General features: G+C 41.7%; 1 protein-coding gene across 3 annotated transcripts in view; it reads right to left on the bottom strand.

Annotated features, from left to right (window-relative positions):
* The window catches only part of PAPPA (pappalysin 1), a 253,779-nt gene that overhangs the window by 148,213 nt on the left and 78,939 nt on the right, over positions 1–26,627 (bottom strand). For all 3 annotated transcript variants that reach the window (XR_008475800.2, XR_008475799.2, XM_002743252.6), the window contains exon 7: positions 18,609–19,107. Coding sequence is in view for 1 of the 3 variants with exons in the window: in XM_002743252.6 (XP_002743298.3) it covers positions 18,609–19,107 (499 nt within the window). In the remaining 2 variants the exon portion in view is untranslated. The remainder of the gene's footprint in view (positions 1–18,608; positions 19,108–26,627) is intronic.

Genomic DNA, 26,627 nt, shown 5'->3' with positions numbered 1-26,627 from the left:
TCTCTGGAAATCACCTTTAATATTCAATTTTTCAAAAAATGTATGAAGTTCAGTCAAATTGGAGGACCCGAAGATGAAGATACTGTCATTGGTTTCAAACAGTTCAAAGGGCAAAAAAAGGGATAAATCAAGTAGACTGTGATGGCAACACAAGGTGGAGTTCGGAGAGTGCTAACGGAGGAAGACAAAATAGTGGTTAAAAGAATGAGAAAGGCTTAGGGAGACTTCTTTTTGATACCTGGGCTATGCTGGTTTCCTTCCACAGGTGTCCTTAGTGCCCCATACTTTACTATAAAACTGAACACATATTTTGCAATCATATGTTGAATGTCTGTCTACCTTGGTATATGTTAAGTGCTTCAAGAAAGAGAACATTGCCCTTCATTGCTATATCTCTGTGCCTGGTCCAGTGCCTAGCACAGAATAGGTTTTCAGCAATATCTGTTGAATAAATTAATAGTTTGAGAAAGCACACATATATATCAAAAAATATCAAAAAACGTGAATGATAAGTATGGTGTTCTGAGCATTAGAAACAGCATAAATAAGACAGAGGCAAACTTTTGCTAGATCAAGAACAGCTCATTTAGACTGAAATTCAGGGTAAACCAAAGGAAGTAGAAATGTTTAGCTGAAATGGTTGGGCAGAGTGTGCAGTAGATGGCCGGAGGCTCTGAGGTGAGATGTTGGGGCTTGAGCCACCGAGTGACGGAGAATCACCGTTGCAAAAGCAGGGAACTGAATGCAATCATTCCCCAAGCCTCCTGCCTACCTCCAGCTGTAGAAGTCAGAACTTAGATGCTCTAACAGTAGGTGAGATACTGAATCTGCATCCAGTCTTTGTATAGCCTGGAATCCCACCACATCCATCTTCCCTCTTTCTGAACCTAGCTACTCAGTGGACTGCAGCCTTTCCACTTCAGGTGCCCCCTTATTAAAGGAAAGCTGTCATGATGAGGACTCATTGCCAAGAAAAGAATCTTTGGGAAAACGGCCTTTGGCCTTGCAACACCCATCTTCTTATTTCTCCTGGTGGCCACTGTGAGTTCCAACCCATTGTCTGGATTAAATAAATGAAAAATGAGACGAAAGCGATCTGAGACTCCACTGGACATTTGAATTCCTTCTTAGTGGGGCTAGGGTTCCTCCCTCTTACACAGGTAATGCAAAACTCACTCTTCTCCTACTGGCAATGCCATCCTACTCTGCATAAGGCTCTGAAAAGAGCAATTGTATACATGCAACTGATTAATTCCAGCAGTCTTTGATGTAATTGTCCAAAGATTTGCCCTGGTACTAATTTAAAACACAGTAGCCAATTTAATAAAACTAACAGTTTTCAGCCAAAGCCTTTGTTATTTTGTTTTAATCATCTTCTGCCACCAATTGAAATAATTTTCTACTTTCTTTGTGTAATAAAACAAAATAGAAAGGAAAGAATGGAGGGACAATGTGGAAATTATAAAAGATCCAGAGCTTCAAATCCCGGGACAAGGTAACATCAGTCCTGAGATTTAACTGTTAAAATCCTGAGGTTAGGTCCTGAGGTTATTTGTGTCAGACTGAGATTTGAAGGGAAGACATTTACCAGTTTGGAGGAAACTCCACACCTGGGTAGCATTAAAGAAGGGAGAGAGGAAAAGATATACAAAGAACTCGTGTTTTTTCCTGAATGCAGCCAAAAGGGATGTGTGACAGCTTCCCCAAACATTCTACTGGTGATGGACAGGTCACCTGATTACAGAGCAGGGGCTTGTAACAAATTGACCTGTTGCCAAGGACTCTGGGAGCCAAAACACCAGATACAGTTGGAGGTAAACAAGGCATTCTGCAGAGTGTGAAAATTGAGGCCAAGGCAGGGCCAGTGAGTCCAATGGAGGGCCCCAGTGACAGCTGGTGATTGAGTGGCATGAACTGAATACAGTCGTTGAGGACCAGGGGCCAGTAAGGAAAGCCATCTCCTTTCTCCTCCCTGTGGCCTCTCTGGGTGGCCAGCAATTTTATTACTGGCAGAGGGCAAACCCAACAGCATTTTCAAATTTGGCACTACATCTAAAACTATTTGGGGACTGGGCTTCTCTTTCTTCTCTCCCCTTACCCTCCCCAGGAGTGGCTTGGGTTCCATGAAAGCCAGCATGCAGTTAGCAAACTACATTTCCCCTCAACTCTGAAACCCGTGTGCACTTGGGGAAAATGTAATCCTTATGTTTCTGATTCATTTACACTTAACTCATCAAAATGCTATTTTGTAAGAGCTATTTGATGTCCATGGAGTCTTCTGAGCCCTTTTGTAAGCCTTGCTTCTTAGAAGCAGGAAGTCACATTTCTGATGAGAGAGAGAACTTGAACCTAAAAGGTTGAGTTTGTTTTGGAATGAAGGCTCTCAGAGGGTCACATGAACCCCGAGCTTAGCCAAATGTGTTCTCTCATTTCCTATACCAACCCCATCACCCACATCAGCTGCCATGATGTTACTATGTCAGCTCTCTAAGATTTCATTCCAAGCAAACAAGGAAGACCTCTCTATAATCAGAGGGAGATGAGTTCAAATGCAAGTCCAAAGGTCTGGCCAATGTCCAGCACTCTGTTACATGGGGGAAAGGAACACCTGAACTGAGAATTAGGAGCCCCAATTTCAATTCTCTGTTCTGCCATTGAATGGCTGTGTGACCCTGAAGAAGTGGCTTCCTCTCTTTCAGCTCAATTCTCTCATATGTCAAGTGTCAGTCCCAGCATAGATGATCTTCAATGCTCTTTCTAGGCCTGAGAGTTATTCAGTCTTATTCCTAGAGAGTAGGAGGTTTGAGCATCTCAAAATTGTCTGCTTAAAATTTTTGGAGACTGACTTTGTATACACAGAGGTTAGCTCAAGAAAGAAACACAAATATGTAGAAATCAAAGCTAGATGACTTTGAATATCACTTACTCCAAGTTTCTCATTGTGGGATGGATACCAAAGCCCAGATATGGGGAACAAATTGCTGCAAGTCATATGGCAAATTAACGGCAGAGTCCAGCTGTCCTAACATTTTTGAATAACATCCTTGGATGGAAGTTTCTAAACTTTTCACTTCATAGTATTCTGAAACTGGGGCCAAAACCTAGTTCCTACTTTGACAACAAGAATGTAAAAGCCAGCATCAGAATGGAAGGGGAGCTGGCATTGCTTTGCACACTGAGGTGGTGTCTGGCTTGTATTAAAGCCCACGAGTGAGTTATTAATCCTGATTAGAAAACAAAGCCTGAGCCTTGTAATGTTATAAGTATTAGATCCATGGAAGATTAACTCCGATCCCCCATGGGACGTCTTTAGAACATTGGACTACACTTTGAGAATCAGTGGATGATGAAAACCCGTGGTCTCACAGGTCTTTGTTTGCCTGCTACCAACACACACATACTCTCACACATGCACGCACACATGCACACACACAGAGGCTTGCACGCAAACATGCACATGTACACCCCAAATGCTCCTGCATCTCTACACAGGAAAGAAATGTTGTGGCTCAAGGTGAACTGCCTGTATGCCTGCCTGATTCACAGGCCAGCAACTGGAAGGCACTTTTGAACTCCTCCTCCCTGTTTCATCCCAACGCAAATACGCTTCTATGTCTGCATTCATTGTGTGTTTCAGTGATGCCAGTAACACAGCAACTTTCATGACACACTTACCTGCCTCCCCCTTCTGATTAGTTATACAAGTATTTTATCCCATTAATATCCCTCAGCCACATCCCATGCTCCCCATTTCCACACCCCAGACAAGTTTTGGTTTCTCATCTACTTTAGTTTTGGCAACATTGCTTTTTCTCCTTTACCATTTGTGCTCTATGCCTCCATCCTGACTATACACACACAGCCAAAGAGATGTCCTAAAAGCAAATCTAACGAAGATCTTCTCTTCCCTTATGGACACTCAATGGCTCATCACCACTCTCAGGATGAAGTCCAGACCTTACAGCAATGTACTCTGGGAACATCATGATCTAACCCCTGTCAACCTCTCTGGTCTCTTTTCTCGAACTCCCTTCTTGAAGTTTTACCCTCAGCCACCACCCTGAGAAAGCGGTCTCACCTTCCTTTCTCTGGCTAAATCTTCTTGCCTTGACTTAGTTGCCACCTCTTTCAGGAGATTCTCACCGACTTGTGAAGCTAAGTGAGGAGCTCCTAGCCCATGGGCTTCCCATAACATAACATCTTTCTCACTGGTAGCTACCACTTGTTTATGTGTTTATTTTCACATTATGTAGACTAAGCTCCTGGAAGGCTGGTATGTCTCCTACTGACTGGTTTATCTTCATTGTTTAGTATAGGACGTGTTACGTAGACATTGCTAAATAATTGCCTGTTGAATGAATGAAACACGGAATTACACTTTCTGGCTCAAGGCCTTTGCTTTAAGGATAAGAGAGCTGAGGCCCCAAGAGAAGCAGTGACCATGCTGTAAAATTCTCCTTTGTAACTGGGCGTGGTGGCTCATGCCTATAATTCCAGCACTTTGGGAGGCTGAGGTGGGTGGATCATGAGGTCAAGAGATTGAGATGAGACCATCCTGGCCAACATGGTGAAACCCCATCTCTACCAAAAATACAAAATTAGCTAGGCGTGGTGGTACATGCCTGTCATCCCAGCTACTTGGGAGGCTGAGGTAGGAGAATCGCTTGAACCTGGGAGGCAGAGGTTGCAGTGAACCGAGATCATGCCACTGCACTCCAGCCTGGTAATGGAGTGAGACTCCACCTAAAAAATATATATGTGTGTGTGTGTGTGTGTGTGTGTGTGTGTGTATTCTCATTTGTCCTTTCAATGCTCTAGTAACTAACCCACCTTAGAAGTTAAAAGAAGAGCTCCGATATACCAGATATAATCTGTATTATCATGAATTTCTGACCACTTATTGATGTGCCACAGGGTTTACTGATCCATTTATTTATGCATCTCTGCATTTATTTATCTGCATTCATTGACCATCTACATGATGTGTGGTCTTGCACAAAATGCTAAAGATAGAGAATAACGTGGCAGAGATTACACAGAGATAACCCACCTCTAGTATCTCACTGTCAAGTTAAAATGCCATCCAGGAAAAATGCACCAAAACATTTTGAAATTGTCTCAAAGGAAAAGCTTTATAAGTCCTTAGACAGAAGCTAGGTCTAGGTGGAGTCCTGAGAGTCCCACTGTGCCTGGAGGCTTTCCTTAGATCTAGATGGTCAGCCCCCAAACTCAAACTTCAGTCTTACTAGCAATGACACGTAACCTGCTGCCTCCATCTTTACTTAATTAGATGCACCGAGTGCAGGTGAGAGCTCAAGGATAATCCGAACAGAATGTCAGAGCTATGACTTTTCCCTTTATTTTACAGAAGGGGGTCTTGGGCCCACAGTTGGGAACCCACCTGATCAGGGACACAGCAAAATTTCCGGATGCCAGTACTAGAATCCAGGTCTCCTGATCCAGGGCCAGCACGTGGTGAGTTTTCTCTCTTATTTTTTCTTTAGCTCAGTTACAAAGGTTAAGGTACAATTTACCTTTTCTTTTTTCTAACCCAACACTGAACCATAGCAACTCTGGGTAGAGTTTATGGGAAACTGCTTGATGTGTGTGTCTGTGTGTGTCACAGTGTTTGCCATTTACACAGACTCTCTGTCATGGCTCTGGCCAAGAACAAGCCTAATGCAAAACCAAACAATAGAAAGAATCACGAACATTTAATTTTTTATAGTTCACCAGATTGCATCACGTTTTTGCAAGTCCATTATCTTATCAGTTTTTCCCACCACCCCTTGTTAGACTATACCCGTTGTCACTCACTTTGTCCAAGAGAAGGAACTTAAGCTCAAACAATGCAAGAAACCTGTTCCACAGCAAGGCTGTATGCTCATGTGGGAGTCAGATCTCTTGATTCCAAATTCGGCATCTCTAAAGTGGTGTCTGAGGTTGTGTTTTAACAGACACAACATAAACCCAGCAAGACCTGCTCTCATGATTCTCAGTGTCTCCAAGCACAGACTGAATAGATTTTGTCCACTCCTCTTGCCAATGCGCAGTGTGAGATAAATTCCTCCATTCTTCTCACATCTGTAATTGCTCTGACAGCTGTTATTTTCCTTCTCTTTCCTCTTCATTTGTTTTCTTAAAAATCGGGAATTGGAGCAGCACAGTCAAGTCTAGTCCATCCTACCTAGCCCCAGGGTGAATAGAAAATAACAATGTAGTAGGTGACACCAGGACACCCATTGCAACCTGATTTCTCTAACTCATCATTTTCCAAAGGAGCTTCCTCAGTAATGCCAGTTCTACGACATGCTGTAAGAAAAACAGGGTACCTTTTTCAAACAATGCAGAGTAAACTACATAAAGCATTCCAGCAATCTTTGGGAGATTCACAATGAAAAGTAGCATGTTCTGTGAAGTTCTGCAGAACAAGACCTCTTGAACAAGGTTTAAACTAGCATTCTTTGCAAACACACAGTCCTCTTTTTCCCTCTCAGAACTGATATTAATATGTCATGAAACTATTAATCCATAGAAATCTATAGAAATATTTGGACATATCACAATTGCTTTATTTGTTTTTCTGCTCAAAGGTATAGACACAATTCCTCTAGCAATGTGGTGCAGCTGGACAATTGAGACCCATCATCCCCTTCCCCAAGGTATAATTATTTTCTCTCTCATGTTTTTAATTCTTGGAGACAGAGTCTCACACTGTTGCCTAAGCTAGAGTACAGTGGTACCATCATGACTCACCACTGCAGCCTTGACCTCCCAGGCTGGAGTGATCCTCCTGCCTCACCCTCTTGAGTGCTGGAACCACACAGGTGCATGCCACTACACCTGGCTACATTTTTTTTATTATGATGTTTTGTCAAGATGGGGTCTTTCTATGCTGCCCAGGCTGGCCTTGAACTCCTTGGCTCAAGCAATAATCTTCCCACCTCAGCCTCCCAAAATGTTGGGATTACAGGGATGAGCCACTGCGTTTGACCTTCATTTTCTTTTCCATCTATAACCTTGCTTTTTAAAAAAAATTTGACTTCAGTGTCTGGGCTCTGATCATTTATGAGGAGAAACACCTCAATTCTAACCAATAGTCTTGCATGCCAGGAAGTTTCTTTCCACTCAAGATTATTCATGCACGTTTATAAGAGGCACAAGGTTGAAGTGGCTAAGAATCTCACCTCTAACTCTTCCAGAGGAAGGCTTCTTAATGCCTTTAAACACTTTTCTCAGCTGTAATGTGGAACTAATAATAAAAGCTCAAAGACTTTTTTAAAAGGATTAAGTAAGAAAAACTTTTTAAAGCACTTAGCACAATGCTTGGTACATAGCCAAAAAATTATTGGCTATGGATATAATTATTACACTTGTATTACACTTGTATAATAACACAAGGAGTCCTAGCTTAGAGTCATCAAATCCATTATTTTACCAGCTGAATGTATCTGGGTTCATTACGTAATTTCTCTGAGCATCTTTTGCAGAATGGGGGAAAAGTCTGTTTAGAACATTAGGATATCTATTTGAGATTATATATTAATGGGCACTGTGTTAGGTTCATTGTAAAGACCTACTAATTTTTCCTGTCATTATGTGGAGAACAGCCTAATGCCTTTTGGATAACTCATTCAACTATACATGCCTTCTCAAAACCTTTTAAAACCATGCAAAACCAGGAAGAGTTATATTAACTACACACAGTTTTCCATATAGAGTATTGCTTCACTTCTACTTGGAGGGCATCAGGATTAATCAGATTATTTTATCTTTAATGATTTGCTGAAAGAAAAGTGGAATAGAAAATATGGTGGATGAGAAAGTAATTTTATGGTTATGGAACAAGATTCTGTTACTTTGCAGGGAGGTTTCCTAGCATGTTGTGAGTACACATGGGTTGTGTCGTAATAGATCCGGTTCAGCCATGAGCAATTTCAGTCCTACATGTTTAACAGCCTTCTTAGCATTTCTTCTCGTGTGACTCATGGGCGTCTCAAACAGTATGTCTAAGACTAAACTCTTGATCTACCCCATCCCCAACAAAACAGTACATTAAGATATATTCCTCTATTTCAGGAAATAACATTTCCCTCATTCCAGATACTCAAACCAGAAATTGGAGAGTTACTGAACAGCTACTTCTGATTAAACTGCTTGAATCCAATGTATCACCAAGTCCTGTTGGTTCTACTTTTAGAACATACCTCTAATTCATTCACTTTTCTATGCAAATAATCATCATCTTTGGTTTGGACTTCAGCAGGAACCCCTAAATGGATTCGTTCATCCTTCCTCAATCCTTTCTTCACAGAGCATTAGGGCAGTATTATGAAATCCCTCACCTCATTGGTTTAGTCCTTCTATTTCACAATGAATAAATCTAAACTCAACATGAGCTACAAACTCTTCATAACCTGGCCCCTTCTTTTTTATTTGTATAAATTTATGGGGGACAAATATAATTTTGTTGTATTCTTAGGTTGCAGAGTGGTGAAGTCAGGGTTTTGGGGGAATCCATGATCTAAATAATGCACATTGTGTCCATTAAGTAATTCCCATCATCATCCCCTTCTATTCCCCAACTCTTCTGAGTTTCTATGACCTATCAGTCCATGCTATATGTCCATGTGTACACATTATTTAGCCCTGACTTATAAGTGAGAATATGAGGTATTGGTCTATGTCTGAGATGTTTTACTTAGGATAATGGCCTCCAGTGCCACCCACGGTGCTTCAAATGACAAGATTACATTTTCTTTTATGGCTGAGTAATATTCCATTGTATATATGTACCCCATTTTCTTTAACCTGTCATCCATTGGTGGATGCTTAGGTTGATTCCATATCTTTGCAATTACAAATAGTGCTGTGATAAACATATGAGTTCAGGTATCTTCTGATATAATGTTTTCTCTTCCTTTGGGTAGATACCCAGGAGTGGGATTGCTGGATCAAATAGTAGTTCTATTTATAATTCCTTGAAAAATCCCCATGCTCTTTTCCATGGAGGTTGTACTAATTTACATTTCCCTGGAAGTATATGAGTTCCCTTTTCTCCACACCCACACCAACATCTGGTTTTTTTTTTTGTCTTTTTATAATAGTCTGGCCCCTTCATGTCTCTGTACTCATCTTCATACTCTGTCTTAATTTAAGGGGGAATTATGCTCTACTATAACCTCTTGTAATCATACTCTTCAGTTTATAATTATAATTTTATGTGTGCTATTATTCGGCCTATCTTTCCTACCAGATTATAAGATTCAGAACTACACTGCCAGTACAAAGATTGACAGGCAGTAGGCACTCCATATTAAATGCATGAGTGGATGAACATAGGAACAAACAAATGAATAAATGGATCAATGGAGCTATCAGTGCAATTTTTGGGGTGATTTCTAAGGGTCTCAGTTTGCCCATCTGTAGAAGAGAACCTATAACAGTCCACTCACTACAAGTTTAGTAGTATATGAGAGTCATCTATAAAAATGTGTCTAAGTGATTTTGGTGGTATTAGCACCAAACAGGAGCCCTTCAGCCTTTCAAAATTGTGAAGGTACTTGGAGACAGCACTTCTATGGCTGTTGCTGACCCTGGAGATCAGTTTATTTTGTTAGGCCCTTTTGCTTATCCTAATATTCCCAGAACCCATATTTCATTGAGAAATACTTGGCCCAAGACTGATGAGAGGGAGTCATAGGTGGATAATGCCTGATTTCCAGAAATAGAGTGAGGTTGTGCTGACTATGTGCTGCCTGGCCTGAGCTAAGAGCAGTGGTATTCATTCTGGGCTTAGAAAAACAACTCTCTCTACTGATGCTGCTCATCTCTTCTGGTGGGTGGGACCTGGGAATAGAGGCAAACCCATGCTGGGCAGGCGTGGGAGAAGGCCCTGCTCAGGAAGGGGTCCAACCTGAATCACGCATTTCAGCAACAGGTTACTGGAAATCATGCTGATCTGGCCATGTCCATTTCCTTAGCACTCTCCTCCACATCTGCTTAAATGTTCAAAAAACAATAAAAAAAATTTGCTTTCTCCTCTTTTCGTGTTTATTCTCTTGCTTTTGGAAGCAAGAAGATCTAATTTTAGTATTCATTTTTATCCACCCATCAAGATACCACCTTGTACTTTGTCAGGCATTATAACAATGACCGTGCTCTGTACCTTGCCAGGCACACCCTTTGGGGTCAGGCAAAAGTATATAAAACTTGGTTTTAGCATCTATTAACGTGGGGACCTTACATCAATGACCTTATATTTTATAGTCTGAGCTCCTCCATCTAAAAAGTCCGGCATGCCAATACCTAAACATTATTGGTAGACTTATAAAAAAATACTGAGCGTGTGTGAGGTTTTAACTACCTGGTAGTTACTGTTAGCAGTAATGTTAGTGCTTCCAGTAGTAAATGCTACAAGTAATATTAGCAATGTGAAGATGATTAACACAATGACTAAATTTAGGCTCTGCCGAGAGCAGAAACTGGATTGGTTTTGTTACCTGTTGTATCTTCAAAATGTGTCATGTTTCTCAGCACAGGGATTGTACTAAATCAGCATTTGATAACTATATCAATACATAAAAGAAGAATCAGAGTAACTTCTTCATAAATGCTATTTCCCTCTTAACTTCCTGTTTCTCCCTGGATTCTGATAATATTAATGGATATGCAATAGGGCTGACACTGAAATCCCAATTTAATGAATGGGAAATTGAGGTGTGGAGCAGATTAAAGATGAGGCCTATCTTAAGGATATGAATAGACAAGTCATAGAACAGGAAATGCAATTATCCAGTAAATATTTGAGTCAATGCTTGCTTAAGAATACATAACCGAAACGTCAATGAGAAGTCGTATTTTCCCCATGAATGTGGGTAAAAAAGTGCAAAGACAAAACTCTTTCAATCTGACAAATAATATGTAGTTATGATACAGCACACTTGGCACACACTGCTGGTGGGGTGGAAGCTAGTTCACTGGCTCAGAATGTCCTAGTTATGTCCATTAAAATGAAAAAGGCCCATAGCTTATGACCAGCAATTCCATTTCTCAGTATTGACCCTAGAGAAATGCTCGCATGCATTTGCCTATCAGGCTGTTCGCACGAGAATGCTCACTGCAACCTTTGCTTGCAATAGGAAAATGTGCAAAGTGACCTAGATGCCCATCATTAAAGGTATGCCTAAGTTACCTGTAGAACATTCATACTATGGGACACTGTACAGCAGCTAAAAAGACTGAAGTATATCTAAGAAACTGAAGTAGATAGATATCCCAAATTAATACCATTTCCATCTCGAAGCTCTACATTTGATCTGTAGTTGAGCATGCCCTTCTGACATGCAGTATACTTGTTCATTCCTTCCTTCATTTATGCATTCATTCATTTATCAGTCTGGGCTGAACATCTACTTAGTTTCAACCATTTGAACTGTGACAAACCTCTGCAATAATCAGCTCTTATGCATCCTTCGAATCTCAGTTTACACGTCACTTCTTCCAAGAAGCCTTCCTTATCTATTAAAGCTGGGTTAGACACCCTTCCCAGGTTTTCTCACAGCCCCCCCACCCTGTGCTCCTTACACCATAACACTTTTCATGCTTCGGTATAACAGTTTTTCATTTAGAACCGTGTGCTCATGAGGCCAGAGATCATGTCTGCATTAATCAGAGCTGTATTCCTAACACAGAACAGACATTTAATAAATATTTGTTAAATGGGACAAGTATTACTTAACATAGATTATATTAGATTTTCACTAGTTGATGGATGAATGAATGAATAAATTAATACATATAAGAACAAAGGATGGATGACATGGTGAGAAATGGGAAGAGCTATAAAAAGAAATGAGGCTTAGGAAAAAATAAAGAAAGTGGTGACTCAGCTTGAGAGCCATAGAAACAGCATGTAAGAGCCACCTGTGCCTTCACCTGATCCTGATTTGGGCTAAACTTTCCTAATCCTCTGAGGCTTAATATGGCATCACATATCAATGTTATAACTAAGACCTGAAAGCAAGAGACTTATCTTCTGAGAGTCAACTTGTGCTGTGGCTGACTTATTCTTCACATGCTCAACAAGTATCCACGGAGCCCCTATTGTGTCATTTAAGTGTCATAAATTTGATCTCTAAGAATATAGGCCAGGCGCAGGGGCTCACGCCTGTAATCCCAGCATTCTAGGAGGCCAAGGCAGGTGGATCACGAGGTCAGGAGTTGGAGACCAGCCTGACCAACATGATGAAACCCCATCTAAAAATACAAAAATTAGCTAGGCCTGGTGGCACACACCTGTAACCCCAGCTACTCAGGAGGCTGAGGCAGGAGAATCACTTGAACCCAGGAGGCACAGGTTGCAGTGAGCTGAGATTGCACCATTGTCACTCCAGCCTGGGTGACAGAGTGAGACTCTGTCTTGAAAAAAAAAAAAAAGAATAATATGAACCAACTAAAGGAAAAACCATAAGCACTGTTAAATATGACACAACACACACTGTGATCAAGGATGGACTAAGGATCATGTTGTAAGAAATTCGTATTCCAAACAGGTTGGGATCCCAGGGATGGCAGCTCAGCTAGCTTTCATTATAAGTTACTAGGGGACACTTCTAGTCTCTGTTCAAATGTCACCTCATCAGAAAGGACTTTCCTGACCACCTACCTAAAATCACGAAATCCTATCCAACTGGGATATTATACAATACCATGTTTCTTCTTTGTCTCCCCAACTACATTGTAATAATCAGTGAAAGCAAAACCCTCCTTGCTCTATTTGTTTTGCATCCTTAGAGGCTAGAAAATAGTTAAGTTCATATTAGGAGTCAACAAACACTTGCTGAGGAAGTGAACTGACGAATGAACTAAAGTTTTTGATTGATGGGTGTTCAAAGCATTTGGAGTTCAGAGGCAGAAATTTGGATCTAATTTGTGAAATCTGGACTCACAAGAATGTCCACCCAGATCATATAAACATCTCCTTTCCTTATGTCTATTCATTTCCCCCAAGAATTATATTGAGAATACCAAGGAGGTGAGATAAAATAGATATAGATGTGTTGGAAGCTTTGCAGGTCTGAATGTGAGAGAAGAATTAATAGATGACTAAATTGGGATGCACAAATAAGCCAGCTGAGAGAGTTGACTTTTAAGAATGTTTCTAGCTCTACATTGAGGATCCTAAGACAGAGGCATAAACAAACATACTTGTTCAACCAGAGAATGAATGACCAAGAACACTGGATTTGGAGTTGACGGATCTACATACAGGTCCCAGCTTTACACCATGATAGCTATATACTATCATCCACATTCCTTCTCTGAGTTTAGTCTATAATCTGGGGATAGGACCACCCACATTGTGGGGTTGTTGGGTTGATGACATCAAATGAGATTATCTATGTAAAGCCCCTAGTTAGTGCTTGACACATAGTACGAGCTTAGTATATTTTGGCTTCTCCATTTCTCTTCAAATGCTAAACTCCTTCTCATTCTTCATTTCAGATCCATTTAAAGAACATTTACTCAGTGCTTATTTTGTGTCTATAACTGTTTTAGGTGCTTGGAATGCACCAGGAGAAAAACAGGAAAAAAAAAATCTAGCCCTCGAGGATTTTATATTCTAGTTCTAAGTTTAGAGTTCAATTCTTCCAAGTTTGGGTTAGAAACCTCTGACTCTGTGATTGTTTCTTCCATCAGAACATTATTTTACTATAATGACACTGCTTCCTTGTCCTTCTCTTTTCCTATAGACTGTGAGCATCTTGAGTTTTCAGCACCACTGGATCACCATTTCTTAACACAGTGCATAGTGCCTAATAGATACCCAGTAAATATTTGTTGCATGAATTGATGGATGAATGAGACAGACCAATGAGTAGATAGAGAATGAGAGTGAGCTTCTGTTCACTGTTCCCAGTTTGCTTTATGCTTTGCTTTCTTAGTTTTGTCCAGTGTATTTACTGCTTGGAGAACCCTGAAGATTCCATATAGGCCAAGGTGCACAGTGCTCAGTGCAGAAGCACGTGACAGCCAAGTCTAGGAAAAGATGCTTCCCTGCTATTTCTTCCCAGCCAGAAGCATAAAGAACTGCCTGTGTAATTTGTGTTATTGGACACCAAGACATCAAGGGTGCACCACAGGGACTGACTGTGGACTTGTAAGCCTGTCTTCCACTTGCCATATTTAGAGCTTTGGCCAGATTGTATGCATTTCTCAACTCTAAATTTCTGCCTTTACATTATTGTAGTAGGAGGTAGTGTGGGTAGTGGTTAGAAAGGTGGAATTTGGAATCAGTCTTAGATTTTAGGCCTATGTCAATACTAGCTGTATGAGGTTAGTTTAATCACTTATCTGAGATTCAGCTTTTTCACCCACCTCATAAGTGTTTGTAAGGCACTTAAAGCAAAGGAAATACTTAGTAAATGGTTTTCACTATTGTTGTAGTCCACATTTCAGTAGGGCATCCAGAGCCAGTGAGGTTTCCTCTGGGTACTGATTCTTACAGATAATCCCTATTGAATCCCTTTTACTACAAAAAAGCACGTGAATCACCTGTTATCCCAGACGCCTTCTCTGTGTTTACCTACAGAGAAGGGCTTAAGGTGTTGTCCTCTCATTCTACAGATATGGAAACTGAGGCCCAAATAGGTGATGTGGTGTGTCTTTGTGCCATATGATGAGTTTGTAGCAGAGTTGGCACTGGTCCCCTTTTCTTCTGATAGTGTCATTTCTCATTCAATAGAGGGGTTTCCACTTAGAGAGATGGAGATGTTCCACATTTCTTTCACATCCTAGCCAAAAGCAATCAGTCTACCAGAAGTTTCCATGGGGTAAGCACAGAGGCTCTCTCTTCATCAGTGTCATACCTTTGGAAAACTATCTCCAGTGTAGATAAAAAAGCAAAAACAGAAAGAATAAATATTTTTGTTGAGAGAAAAAAATGAAGACAAAGGTCAAAGGGAAGCATGTATGGGCTGAGTAAGGAAAGAAAAAGAAAGCATTTTTTCTCTCTTGTCTTTTTCTCCAAAACAGTCTTTACATAGAACTTATATAAGAGCCAATTTATTTGATATGGATAAAATGTGAAAGCAGCAAAATACACATACACACACAAAGAGATATTTGCGGTGGGGTTCAAAACTCAAATTACAAAGAGATAAAGGAGTTGAAATGGTAGGTTGATTTGGAAGGATACGTTTCTCTTTTTTCAGTCTCAGAGAACATTCAGGTCAGGAAGCCCAGACCAGCCCAGCCAAGTCCATCCCAGCCCAGCCCAGTCCAGATCTCCAATAAACTCCTTGGGACACCAAAGATTCAAAGAGGAAGGCCCATGAAAGCCTCAGTCTAGCCCTTGTGCCTGTCACATAGTAGGGATTAAAGAAATATTTGGAGAGTGAATGAAAGAACAAATTGTGTGTCAGAGTGTTGACCTCAATACTGACGGGTTGGCACAGTACATGGCACTTTTACAAAGTGGGTAGGAGTTCAGCACTTAAGTTTGAGTGCCTCAGGAAAGGGTCTGGTCTGAGTCATCCTAATACTGTTTCCAGTACAGAATCTGGCATATAGAATGTTCTCAGTGCATATTTGTAAATTGAGCACGTAGTTACTTGAGTGAAAGAGATCCCTGGGCCTTGGAGATCACTTAGAGCAGTGGCTATTAAACTTTAACTAGCACCCAAATTACCGGAAGAGGCCCTGCACTCAGAGTTTCTGATTCACTAGGCTGGACTGGGGCCTGAGAGTCTGGCCTTTCTCAGTCCCCAGGTGATACTGATGCTGTTGGTCTGGGGCCACGCTTTGAGAACTTGTTTTACTGCACTGGTTTTTAAAATTGGTTGCAAATAATAATCACCGCATGAGATTTTAAAAATTCTAAAGGTCAGACCCTATTCTTAACCATTAAATCAATATCTAGGAGTGGGGAGATAGAGAGTAGAGATGGGATGCAAGTGAGACCCAAACAATTCTTAAAGGTCCCAAGTTTTTTAATGTGCAATCCAAATTGAGAAGAACTGGCTGGGTGCGGTGGCTCATGCCTGTAATCCCAGCAATTTGGGAGGCCAAGGAGAGCAGATCATGAGATCAGTTCTCAAACCAGCCTGGCCAACCTGGTGAAACCCTGTCTCTACTAAAAATACAAAAATTAGCCCAGCCTGGGGGGCATATGCCTGTAATCCCCGCTACCCGGGAGGCCGAGGCAGGAGAATTGCTTATACCCGGGGGGCGGAGGGTGCTTTGAGCTGAGATTGCACCACTGCACTCCAACCTGGGTGAGAGTGCAAGACTGTCTCAGAAAAGAAATAAAAAAGAGAGAAGAACTAATCTAGTGCAACCTCCTTTGTGCAAAATTGAGGCATCTGAACACTAGAAAGGACAAGTGACTCACCTAAGAGGGCAGAACCAGTTAGTGATTTAGCTGAGATTTAGTTGAGAATAGAACTAAGTTAAATCACTAAGGGTGCTTCATTTATTCAGTTTAATTTTCACCATTCCACACTTATCACCCCACGGCAGCTCTCACAGGGTCATAACTTGACGCAAAAAATGAAAGCTGAGTTTAAACTGAGGTTTTAAAACATCTATTATTTCTCCCCTCCACTGTTTTATAAAGGAAGTTTAAGTGGAAGCGTATTTATAGAACTCGACCAGTCTAGACAAGTGAGGAGATGGAAGAGACAGGGCTATGGAATGTTTTTAAGGCAAGACCATCCTTAAAGTTTTAAGTACGTTCTCAAACATAAATGAAGTGCTCTTTCTGAGTTCTTCAACAGATGTGCCTCATCTCTGATCCAATGAATTAGCAAGAGTTTGCCTGTGATGTGCACATTCATTGCTAGCATGTAAAGGGAAGTGCTGGTGAAGTGTTTGAAAGTGGTTCTGCCCCTAAAAAAGATTAAAAGTTTCCCCTAGAACTTGGTTTCCATTAATAATTGGCTTAGTAAATATTTTCAAGTAGACAGGGCAGAGATTGTCTTGTATTATTTTAGAACCAAATAAACAGTCACAAAAGTCCTATGGAAACCATTTACTTCAATATTTTCATCACAGAGAGGAGGAAATCGAGGCTCAAAGAGATTGACTCATTTATCTAACATTAGTAAGTGGACTTGTTGGGGCAAGGGACAAGATGTCTTACTCCTGAGCTACTCTTCTTTCCAATATTCAAAGAGTCCCCTATCAATGTCCCTTGTATATAGGAGATACTCAATAAATGTTTGGTGATTGACTTCATAGACTCTGGGTAACTAATTTCATAGACACCCAGATTACATGATGAAGCTTCTATCCTTTTGTAAATTAAAACAGAAGTTGGAATCACATCTTTAATTGAACATCAGCTGAGCGCACTGGCTTAGGAGTCAGAATGAAATTCCAATCCTTGCCTTCACCGCTTCCTAACTGTGTGATCGTGGACAAGTGTCTTCAAATCTCTAAGCCCCAGTTTTCTTCTTTGTAAAATAAGAATAATAGGGCTGTGGTTGTGGAGAGGATGAAATGAGTAAAAGATGCAAGGATCTTAGCCCATTTTCTAGCACACAGCAAAAGCACTAATGGCTTCATAACAAGATGGTCTTTCTCCTAAGACAGAAATTCTGAGGATGTTTGGGGAAGAAGTTTGGAGAGGTGGCTTAAGAAGTGAGTAAATTTTTTTTTGTTGTTTTTTCTGAGATGGAGTTTCACTCTTGTCGCCCAGGCTGTAGTGCAATGGCATGATCTTGGCTGACTGCAACCTCTGCCTCCCGGGTTCAAGCAATTCTCCTGCCTCATCCTCCCAAGTAGCTGGGATTACAGGTGTGTACCACCATGCCCAGCTAATTTTTTTGTATTATTAGTAGAGATGGGGTTTTACCATGTCTGCCAAGCTGGTCTTGAACTCCTGACCTCAGGGAACCCACCTGCCTTGGCCTCCCCAAGTGGGTCACTGCCCCAGCCGAGAAGTGAGTATGAAAGACAAGTACTACTTCACGTAAGAGCAGTGAGCATCCAAAAAGAGTTAGGGAAATCTAGAGCTGCAAAGGTCCTAAGGGTCACATGGGTTTGAACCACTGTTCTGCCGCAGGAAATAAGATAAAAACAAGTGCTGTTACTGTTGATGTTCACTTTCCAGCACAATTTTTGTGCAAATCCCTGGGACTGTGCCCAACCGCCAGTCAATCTACTATAACTTCAGCCCGAATTCACCCACTGAAAAAGCAATCAAAATGCATAAATTGTCTTCAATTTAAAAGAAAAAGAAAATCATTAGCAAACTTCAGTTCTTCTACTTACGTTAGTAATAAATGATTTTCTCACTGTTACTCTCATCCAACCTCCTTCATTTACTATTGGAATGACTAAGATTAAGAGAGGCTTATGAGGCTTAAGATCACACATCAGATTTGTCACCAAATCCTGGTCTAATGGTTCCTTGCCCGTTGCTCTTCTCATGATATCAACTCTGCCATGTTAAGATAAATCTACACCCAATGATGGGTTACAATCCCTAGAATGAGTGTTGCTGTGACGAACCTTCCCTTTCCTGTCCAGGCCTCTCTGACCTGCCTCACGTTCCTCCACAACCCACCCACTTAACAAACTCCCCATTCAGAGAGTACACTTACGTGTCTACGAATTTCCTGTTGAGATGTAGGATGGAGGCCACATCTGCCTGGAGAGGAGGGTCCCGGACCACCTTATACTGCAGGGGCTTACACTGTAGACACAGTGGGGTGTCTGCAAGGGAGGTCAACATGGCAGCATCAATCTCCAGGTGCTCGTCCAGCGTATAGATTTGGATGCCATACACCTCCTCACCCATGTCCTGGAGTCTGATGGTAAGTGGGATGTCACAGAAGACATACTGAGGACCCAGGGAGATGTTCTTCCCACTGACAGTCAACAGTTTGATGTCATTGACAGCTCCACTGGGGTCCCAGTCAGTGGAGACAAAGGTCACCCAAATGGTCAGAGACTCAGGGACCAAGGGGTAGAGGAATTCCAGTTCCAGGTAGCAGCCTTGTGGCTCAGGGCAGGCTGGAGGAACCGTATGTGGGTTGACAGCTGCATTAGGGCTCCAGGTGCGGACACTGGACTTACAGGGCTGTTCAACATCAGGATGACCTATGGAGAAGAGATGAGGGAATGAGTTCTTGAGGAAAGAGCTTTATTCTCATCCATAGTGTTTCCTGTGGACCCCAGGAGAAATTGGCCTGACTAGAACTTAGACAGAAGGGAAAAGGAGAGGAAGGTTTTAGTGTCTTGGTTTTAGTGTCTTGATCTGCTATATACACAGCATCCACCTCATCCCCATCCTTGCGATACAGATTTCAGATTAATCACCAGACATTCAGTCACACTGCTTTCGTCTCACTGTCGAGTTGATATTCAAACTTTCCTTCCTCATCTTCTACTTGGAGGCTGTGCTGTCTAAGATGAAAATAAGTAAAGGGTACACTTGGCTAAACACCCACTGCATTCCTTGAATGTCTCTAATTCTTGTAAGAACTTATTTAGGAGGTGAGAAAAGAGGCTCCCAAATACAGACTGAATCGATCAGGTTCACGCAGCTTGAAGTATAAAGGTCAGCATTAGAACCGAGTTTTGCCCCTTTTTGAAATCTGTACTGTTTGTCTATTAGATGTAGGGGACATTAGAATAAATTAGAATCCCTGTAGTATTACTGCCATTGGTAAAACCCACTTGACTGACAGAAATCCGGACATCCACCCCGCCCACCAGCAAAGAATACGTGAGCATAAATAGCATCCACCCTGCAGACTGAGGGCCTGGGAGGAAACCATCTAGAACCATGAACAACAGAGCTGGAAGGCAGCCTGGGAGCCCTCTTATCTCTCCTCCTCCCCTTCCCTACATGCGGTCATTCCATACCACTGAGCTTCTCCCGGCTCTGTTCTGTCTGGAAGGGGAGGGTTGGGTGAGGAGTGGGGAGAAGGAAGGAGGGATTCTTCTCCTCCTTCTCTAGGGAGATGATGCCTCATCCCCATTGATCTCAGCCTGCAGCAACTTCTGAATTTTTCTCTGCTGAGATCACATCTAGACCCCTAGAGAGCTCTTCCTTATACTACTGAGAAAAAGAGCCAGGACTCAATGGAGTGATTGGCTCTAATTTGTTTAAGGGAGCCTCATGAGAAAGACAGACCAGACGGTAAGGGGAAGGACCTCAAGTTGTCCAATGAGCCACCTTAAAAAAAAAAAGAAAAAGAGATGGAGTCCTGCCCTATTGCCCAGGCTGGAGTGGAATAGGCTCATCAAAGCTCACTGCAGGCTGAAAGTCCTAGGCTCAAGTGATCCCCCTGCCTCAGCCTTCTGAGTAGCTGATATAGAGGCCTGTGTCACCATGCCCACTTAGCCACATTCTTTTTTTCTTCAGCATCAGTGGTACGTTGGGAGGATAGTGGCAACCCTGGATATTTCTGAAGCAAATAAGAAAATAAAAAAGAAAAGATATTTGCTTTGAAATGTTTTGTGGTAATGTTACAGCATAATAGGAATCACTATAATATTAATACTAGAAAGTTATTTGGAGTGAAAAAACTATGCCAGTGAAGGCTATAAATGCCTCTAACCTCCTTGCCTCTGCTTAGCCAAGGAAAGAGAGAAGCCACCAAGTGGTGATGGAGAAGAGAAGAGGGAAAGAGGAGGGCCAAGAAAATATACAGAAACTTGTTAGACATAATGCATCTGAGCAAGAGAAGATGGATTTAATTACAAGATTTCCTCTATCTCCTCTTGGCCAGTTTCGTTCATTATTTGCAGCAACTTCTGGCTCAAAGCAACCCTTAGTTTAGGGGAAAAACACAAGTAGGACTTCCCACCTAGCTGAAGCCTTTCTTCTTGTCTACTTTTTAACCCCTGAGTTCCTGACTCTCTTAACTTTGTGGGATGTTGACACACATGTGTCACTTATTCATTCAGTCCACGTCATTGAAGGCAGCACTTTACAGTATATGAAACACATCTCCTAGTCATTAGCTAACACATCTGATTGTCATCAAAATCCTGTAGAGAGTTGTCATTTTTGCCTCTATTAAAGAGCAGTGGTTCACGCAATGCCATGTAGCTTCTGCTTTAAACAGTGTGCCTGGTCCACAGAAAATTCACGCAGTGGATGCTCAATAAATATTTGTTAAAGGAAGGACCTTCTAACCTGTTAACATCGAGTTAAAAGTTACAGCATGGAACATCAGAGCATGCTTCCTGATGGTGGGTGCCAGGTGAACATTCCACCCCTCCATGGGCTTTCTTCTCCTGCAGCTGCCAAGGGATAACGTAATCTTTCTCCCTTCCCTGGAGAAAATGACTGTCAGTGGTAGGAAGCCACAGGAGAGCAAAGATGACAAATCTGCCTGGCTCATCCTTCCTCCCTAGTTTCTTGTTAATCAACAGAGGGACCAAATGCTTCCAAAGGACAGAAAGGTGAGTCTGGTCATTATGCTCCAGCAAGTAAATAGGAGTAGAAATCTTAACAAAGCTTGTGGTTGTCTGGTTATTAGAGGCAAACCCTTAGATGTAAAAAAGAGTCCCGAGAAGCATTGAGTGTAACCATAACCAAAACGGCAACCTCATTAATAATGCCAGCCTTCATGAATTGCCCATCCTCAATGTGCAGGCGCTGTGCCAAGCACATTACATGCCTCAGGTCTTTTTACACTGGCACTAAGTCTGTGACGCAGGTCGTATGAAATTCATTTTACAGAAGAGGAAACTGAGACTCAGATGGTTTAGAAATTCCCTGGCAGGGAGTAGAATATAATATTGTAGGTCCAGGCAGTGTGCCAGGCTTTGAAGCAATGAAAGCTGGGTTAAAATATCAGTTAGAGAGTTTCTCATTGAGTTACCTACTGAAATGTTACCTACCTCAGGGTGGCTGGAAACCTTGAATAGGATGAGATCTTTAATTGATGCTCACAAATATATTAGCCCTGTCCTGGAAAGTAGGGAGGTATTAACAAGGAAAAAATGTTGGTAAGAGGAGGTATTCCAAGCAAGAGAACAGTTGGGAGAGAGTGAAATTTAAGGTGACTATGAATTTGAGTGCAATTGTAGAGCAACAAGTGCTGAGGCTGGTAAGCTAAGTGGAACCAACACTGTGAAGTAGCTTGTATGCCACATTAAGAAAACTGAACTTTATACTGAGATAGATGAAGAGCAACTGAGAAATTTTGAGCCAATGAGTGACATTCAGAGTCGCCTTTTAGAAAAACCACTGTTGGCTGAGTGCGGTGGCTCATGCCTGTAATCCCAGGACTTTGAGAGGCCGAGGCAGGCGGATCACTTGAGGTGAGGAGTTCAAGACCAGCCTGACCAACATGGCAAAACCCCATCTTTGCTAAAAATAAGAAATTAGCTGGGTGTGGTGGCACATGCCTGTAGTCCCAGCTACTTGGGAGGCTGAGGCAGGAGAAATGCTTGAACCCAGGAGGCAGAGGTTGCAATGATCCCAGATTGTGACATTGCACTCCAGCCTGGGCAACAAGAGTGAAACTTTGTCTCGAAAAAACAAAAACAACAATAACAACAAAACACTGTTTAGAGACACAAACACTATTCATCCTTCCATCCATCCATCCAGCCAGCCAACCAGCCATGCATCCATCCAACCATCCTTCCATCCATCCATGCATTCAAAAAGTAACTACTGAGTGCCAGGTGTGTGTCCAGAGGTAGGCTAAGCTCCAAGAGAATAGATTTCCCAACATGATTTCTGTTCTCAGGGAGCTTTTAGTCTTGTGATACCATTTAGGAGAGTATTGCACTAATGCAGACAATGTATGGACTTCAAGAAACCATGCAAGGAGAGGGCAAGTCAGAATTCTTAAGGAGAAAAAATGAATACAGCTGGAAGATTGATTGGACACATAGTTGCAAGGTGAGGATGGAAGATGAGAAGCAGAAACAGAGAAAGAAAGGTGGATGATAAGGAAGGGGGAGTGGGAAGGGTGGAAGGAAAGAAAAGAATAAACATAGAAGAAAAGAAAAATAAGTGCAAAAGCCCTGCTGCTTCATTATTAATAGATACCGTTTGTATATGTGATGATTAAATGAAAAGTTACATGTTTATATAGGATGTCCACTGGAAATAAGGTCATATATGTGTATAGACATATATATTGACACACATTCATGCCAATCTACATTTACATTTGTGAAGCCCTATATAGGAATCTGTTATATATCTTTGTATATATACACTGCAGCTGTTGACAAAATATAAGTTATAAAAACTTGGCACCAAGCTTTTTTCCAGGTAAATAGTTAAGCACACCTGAAACATTCTGGGCAGAAAAGTAGAGAAAACACACAAATGAGAAAAAAATGAAAACAGTGCCATGTGTTAATCTCTCATGGAAAACCCAACACTTGGGATCTATTTTATACTTACATAAGTGATCTTAACTGGGATTTGAATCAATCAGATCAAGAAAGGTATCTAATTTCTAGGCCACAGATATAACATGGCATCAAATACCTCAAAAATATTCATGTATGAAATAACAGTTTTTGCCAAGGGGTAGGAGCGCAACCACTATCTGTGAACAAAGGCAAGAAGGTTCTATGACTATGTTTACCTTCTTTGAAATGAAGCTAATGAAATGCAATAGATTTCCAATAAAGATTTGTTAAATGAAGAATCTTCTATCTAGTTTATCTGGGATAAAAAGAAGTTACAGCTCCATGGAGTATTAGAGCTGGAAAGGACATTATGGTTCAACTTTTCATTCTGTGGATACGACGTCATTTTCAGAGAAGCTATGTGACTCACTCAAGGGAACAGAGTACATCAATAGTAGGGCTGAGATCACATTCCAGTCCTCCTCTTTTTCCTCCCCTGCATCCCCGCCATGTTTTTTTCCCAACCCGACAGATATGTCTGGGATTGCTCATGAATTAAAGAGTTTTAAATTAGTTTGGGAAGTCTAAAAACTTAAACATGCAAAGATAAATAGGATGAGAATGAGTTGAGAAATAAATTGCAGAATTTGGCTCATGGAAAAGTTTATTTCTTCAAGGATATTAAAAGGGTCTGAGCCAAAAGGATCATAGAGACTATAATAAGATGCTCTAAAAAAAGAACACTGTCTTTTCCTGGCCCCGCATGTACTAAATTTACATAGGAGGAAAACCCAAGGCTGCTGGGTTTCCTTGGAGCTCCGAATTGGCTCAGGGAAGCAGAGACCTCAGTACCTCCCGTTGAACACCATTCTGCATATCATACTTTAAAAAGGTCAAGAACAAACCAGGAGCAAACTTTACCAACTGATAATTGCATTGGGTAGAGATGTGGGGAGATGTCTGGAAATAATTTTACTCAAACAAGTGGTAGAACAATGCAGGATAATTTTAGCCAGAAACATCTCAGGGGAGAGTCTTGTTAATTCTACCTTCCACGTACCTCTCAATCTCAAAAACTTCTCTCCATTCTCACAGCCACTGACCTCAGCAGGCCACCATCAATCCTCCGCTGGATTTTGGCAACAGCCCCCTTGGTGCTTCCCTTCCTCCAGTAACCAAATCCCCTTGATCTCTTCTTCACAGAGCAGCCTGAGCAATCTTTATGACACGCAGGTTTAACCACATATCATGTCCTCATAAGGCACGTGGTTTTCTCACTGCCCTCAGTGTGAATCCTAACCCATCCTCATCTGGCCATTGTCAATCTCACTCGTCTTACCTTTTGTTTACTTGTAAGACATTTAAAGGAAGTGCCTTATGATTGCCACTGTTAATGGGTTCCACCCACTATCAGACTCTTCCCTGCTCAGGGGTGTCTCCCAGGCTTCCCAAGGAACCAAGCATCACTGTGCTTGTTAATTCTACCTTCCAGGTACCTCCCAAACCTGAAAACCCACCTCTGCCTTGTTTTTCATGTCTGTTACAGCCACACTGAGCTTTTGCTTATGCAGGTTAAATCTATTAGTAGTTTTTGTATTATAAACTAAAGCTATGACATTTTAAAATTTAATAAAACCTAAGAGTGTGTTTCATTAGCTATCAGAGCACAAAGGACATACCATGTCGTGTGCCTATCCGATAACTCCACTGGACTCTCATGAGAGAATGAGAGTGGAAAAAGCAGATGATGTCATATGTATTATTATGAAAATACTTTTGACTTTGAGGACACCTTAAAAAAGCCTCCAGGAACCCCATAAGCCTCTGAACTAGATTTAGAAAACAGCCACTCTGTGAACATACCAAGCTTCTTTCACATTCTCAAATGCACCTTGTTAATAGTGTTGTGATATTTTGTGGGAAGACTAAGTCTCCAATTCTGCATGAGGTCCCCTTCTTATGAGCCCCCGGCATTACTTGGCACTTCTATTACCATAAGCCTGTTCACACTGAATGGCAATTGCCCATTTACTTATCTGACTTCCCTAGCAGACAGTCAGCACCGCCTTGCCAATGTGCCTGAGACAGTGCCCAGCATATCGTGCCTGTTTGTCACTAGTGAGGCGAGCTCACTAGATACAAGTATGCAAAATGCTGTCAGGTGGCAGAGACACACATTCTCTGTGACAACCCAGAGTGGGTTCAGTTTGGGTGGAAAAATTACAATTGCAGACTTCAAGAACTTTCTAAAAAAACTGGAGTTTGAACAGGCACCAGGAAACCTCAGTGAGGATGCACATAGAGGGGATTCCTGCATTTGGGGGGAGCCCAGGCCGGATGACCCCTGGCATCTCTCTCAGGTCTGACAGCCTGTGAATCTGTGAGGCTGAACTGAGGGCTTTTCCCAGACATCCCTCTTGCTTTACATTCCAGATGGATTTGTTTAGACTTCCCAAGTTTGACTCTCATTTTTATTTTAAGCTACTTTAAAAAATAAAGTGCAGGGCCGTCGTTTCACTTTCCTCTCTGATCCTTCCCCCTTGCTTTATTCTATCTCTGGCTTTTTCTTTTCAACCTTCTTTCTAAAAATATAGAGGATAGCGGAGGAGTTCTCACTGGTGTTCAGTGAGAAGACTGATTCCGCTCCCTCTGATGCGCTGGTGTAATAGTGTCCTCACCCAGTGACTGCTGGCATGAGCTGACCTGCCGAGGAGCAAGAGGGACTGGCTGGGGGCAGGGTCTATGTGTACATCCCCAAGGACCAGGGAGGGGGCGATGGAAGACTAAGAGGAAAATATGGAGCCTCTGCAAGACCGGTTCTGAGCCCAAGTGACAAAGTATGACAACAAGCATTTGGCAAAAGGTCTTCTTCTGTGAATTTCAATGATGATGTAAGAAAGCACAGAGATCATTGGTTCCTTGGGAAGCCTGGGAGACACCCCTATGCAGGGAAGAGTCTGAGAGTGGGTGGAACCCGTAACAGTGGAAATCATATGGCACTTCCTTAAAGTGTCTTACAAGTAAATAGATCCCAAAAAGAGGGTATATGGAAGAAATTAAAAGGAATACTTGCAACACATGTGAAAGTGCTCTGTGTAGTCTAAGAAATAACAGAAGAAGAATCAAAGACTACTGATGCCTTGAAGCCCCAAAATATTTGTATTGACTCTAAAGTGGCCTTGTTTGTAACCACAAGCAGTGGGGGTCTGAAGGATATATAAATACCCCAGGACATTGTGTTTTTATCAGGAGCGTGGCCTTGGCACTTCTTAATATCTTAGTGCCTT

Source organism: Callithrix jacchus, chromosome 1 (assembly GCF_049354715.1).
Source record: "Callithrix jacchus isolate 240 chromosome 1, calJac240_pri, whole genome shotgun sequence".
Taxonomy (NCBI): domain Eukaryota; kingdom Metazoa; phylum Chordata; class Mammalia; order Primates; family Cebidae; genus Callithrix; species Callithrix jacchus.
The sequence above is the reverse complement of the archived record's forward strand: the minus strand, read 5'-3'. Positions and strand labels throughout refer to the sequence as shown.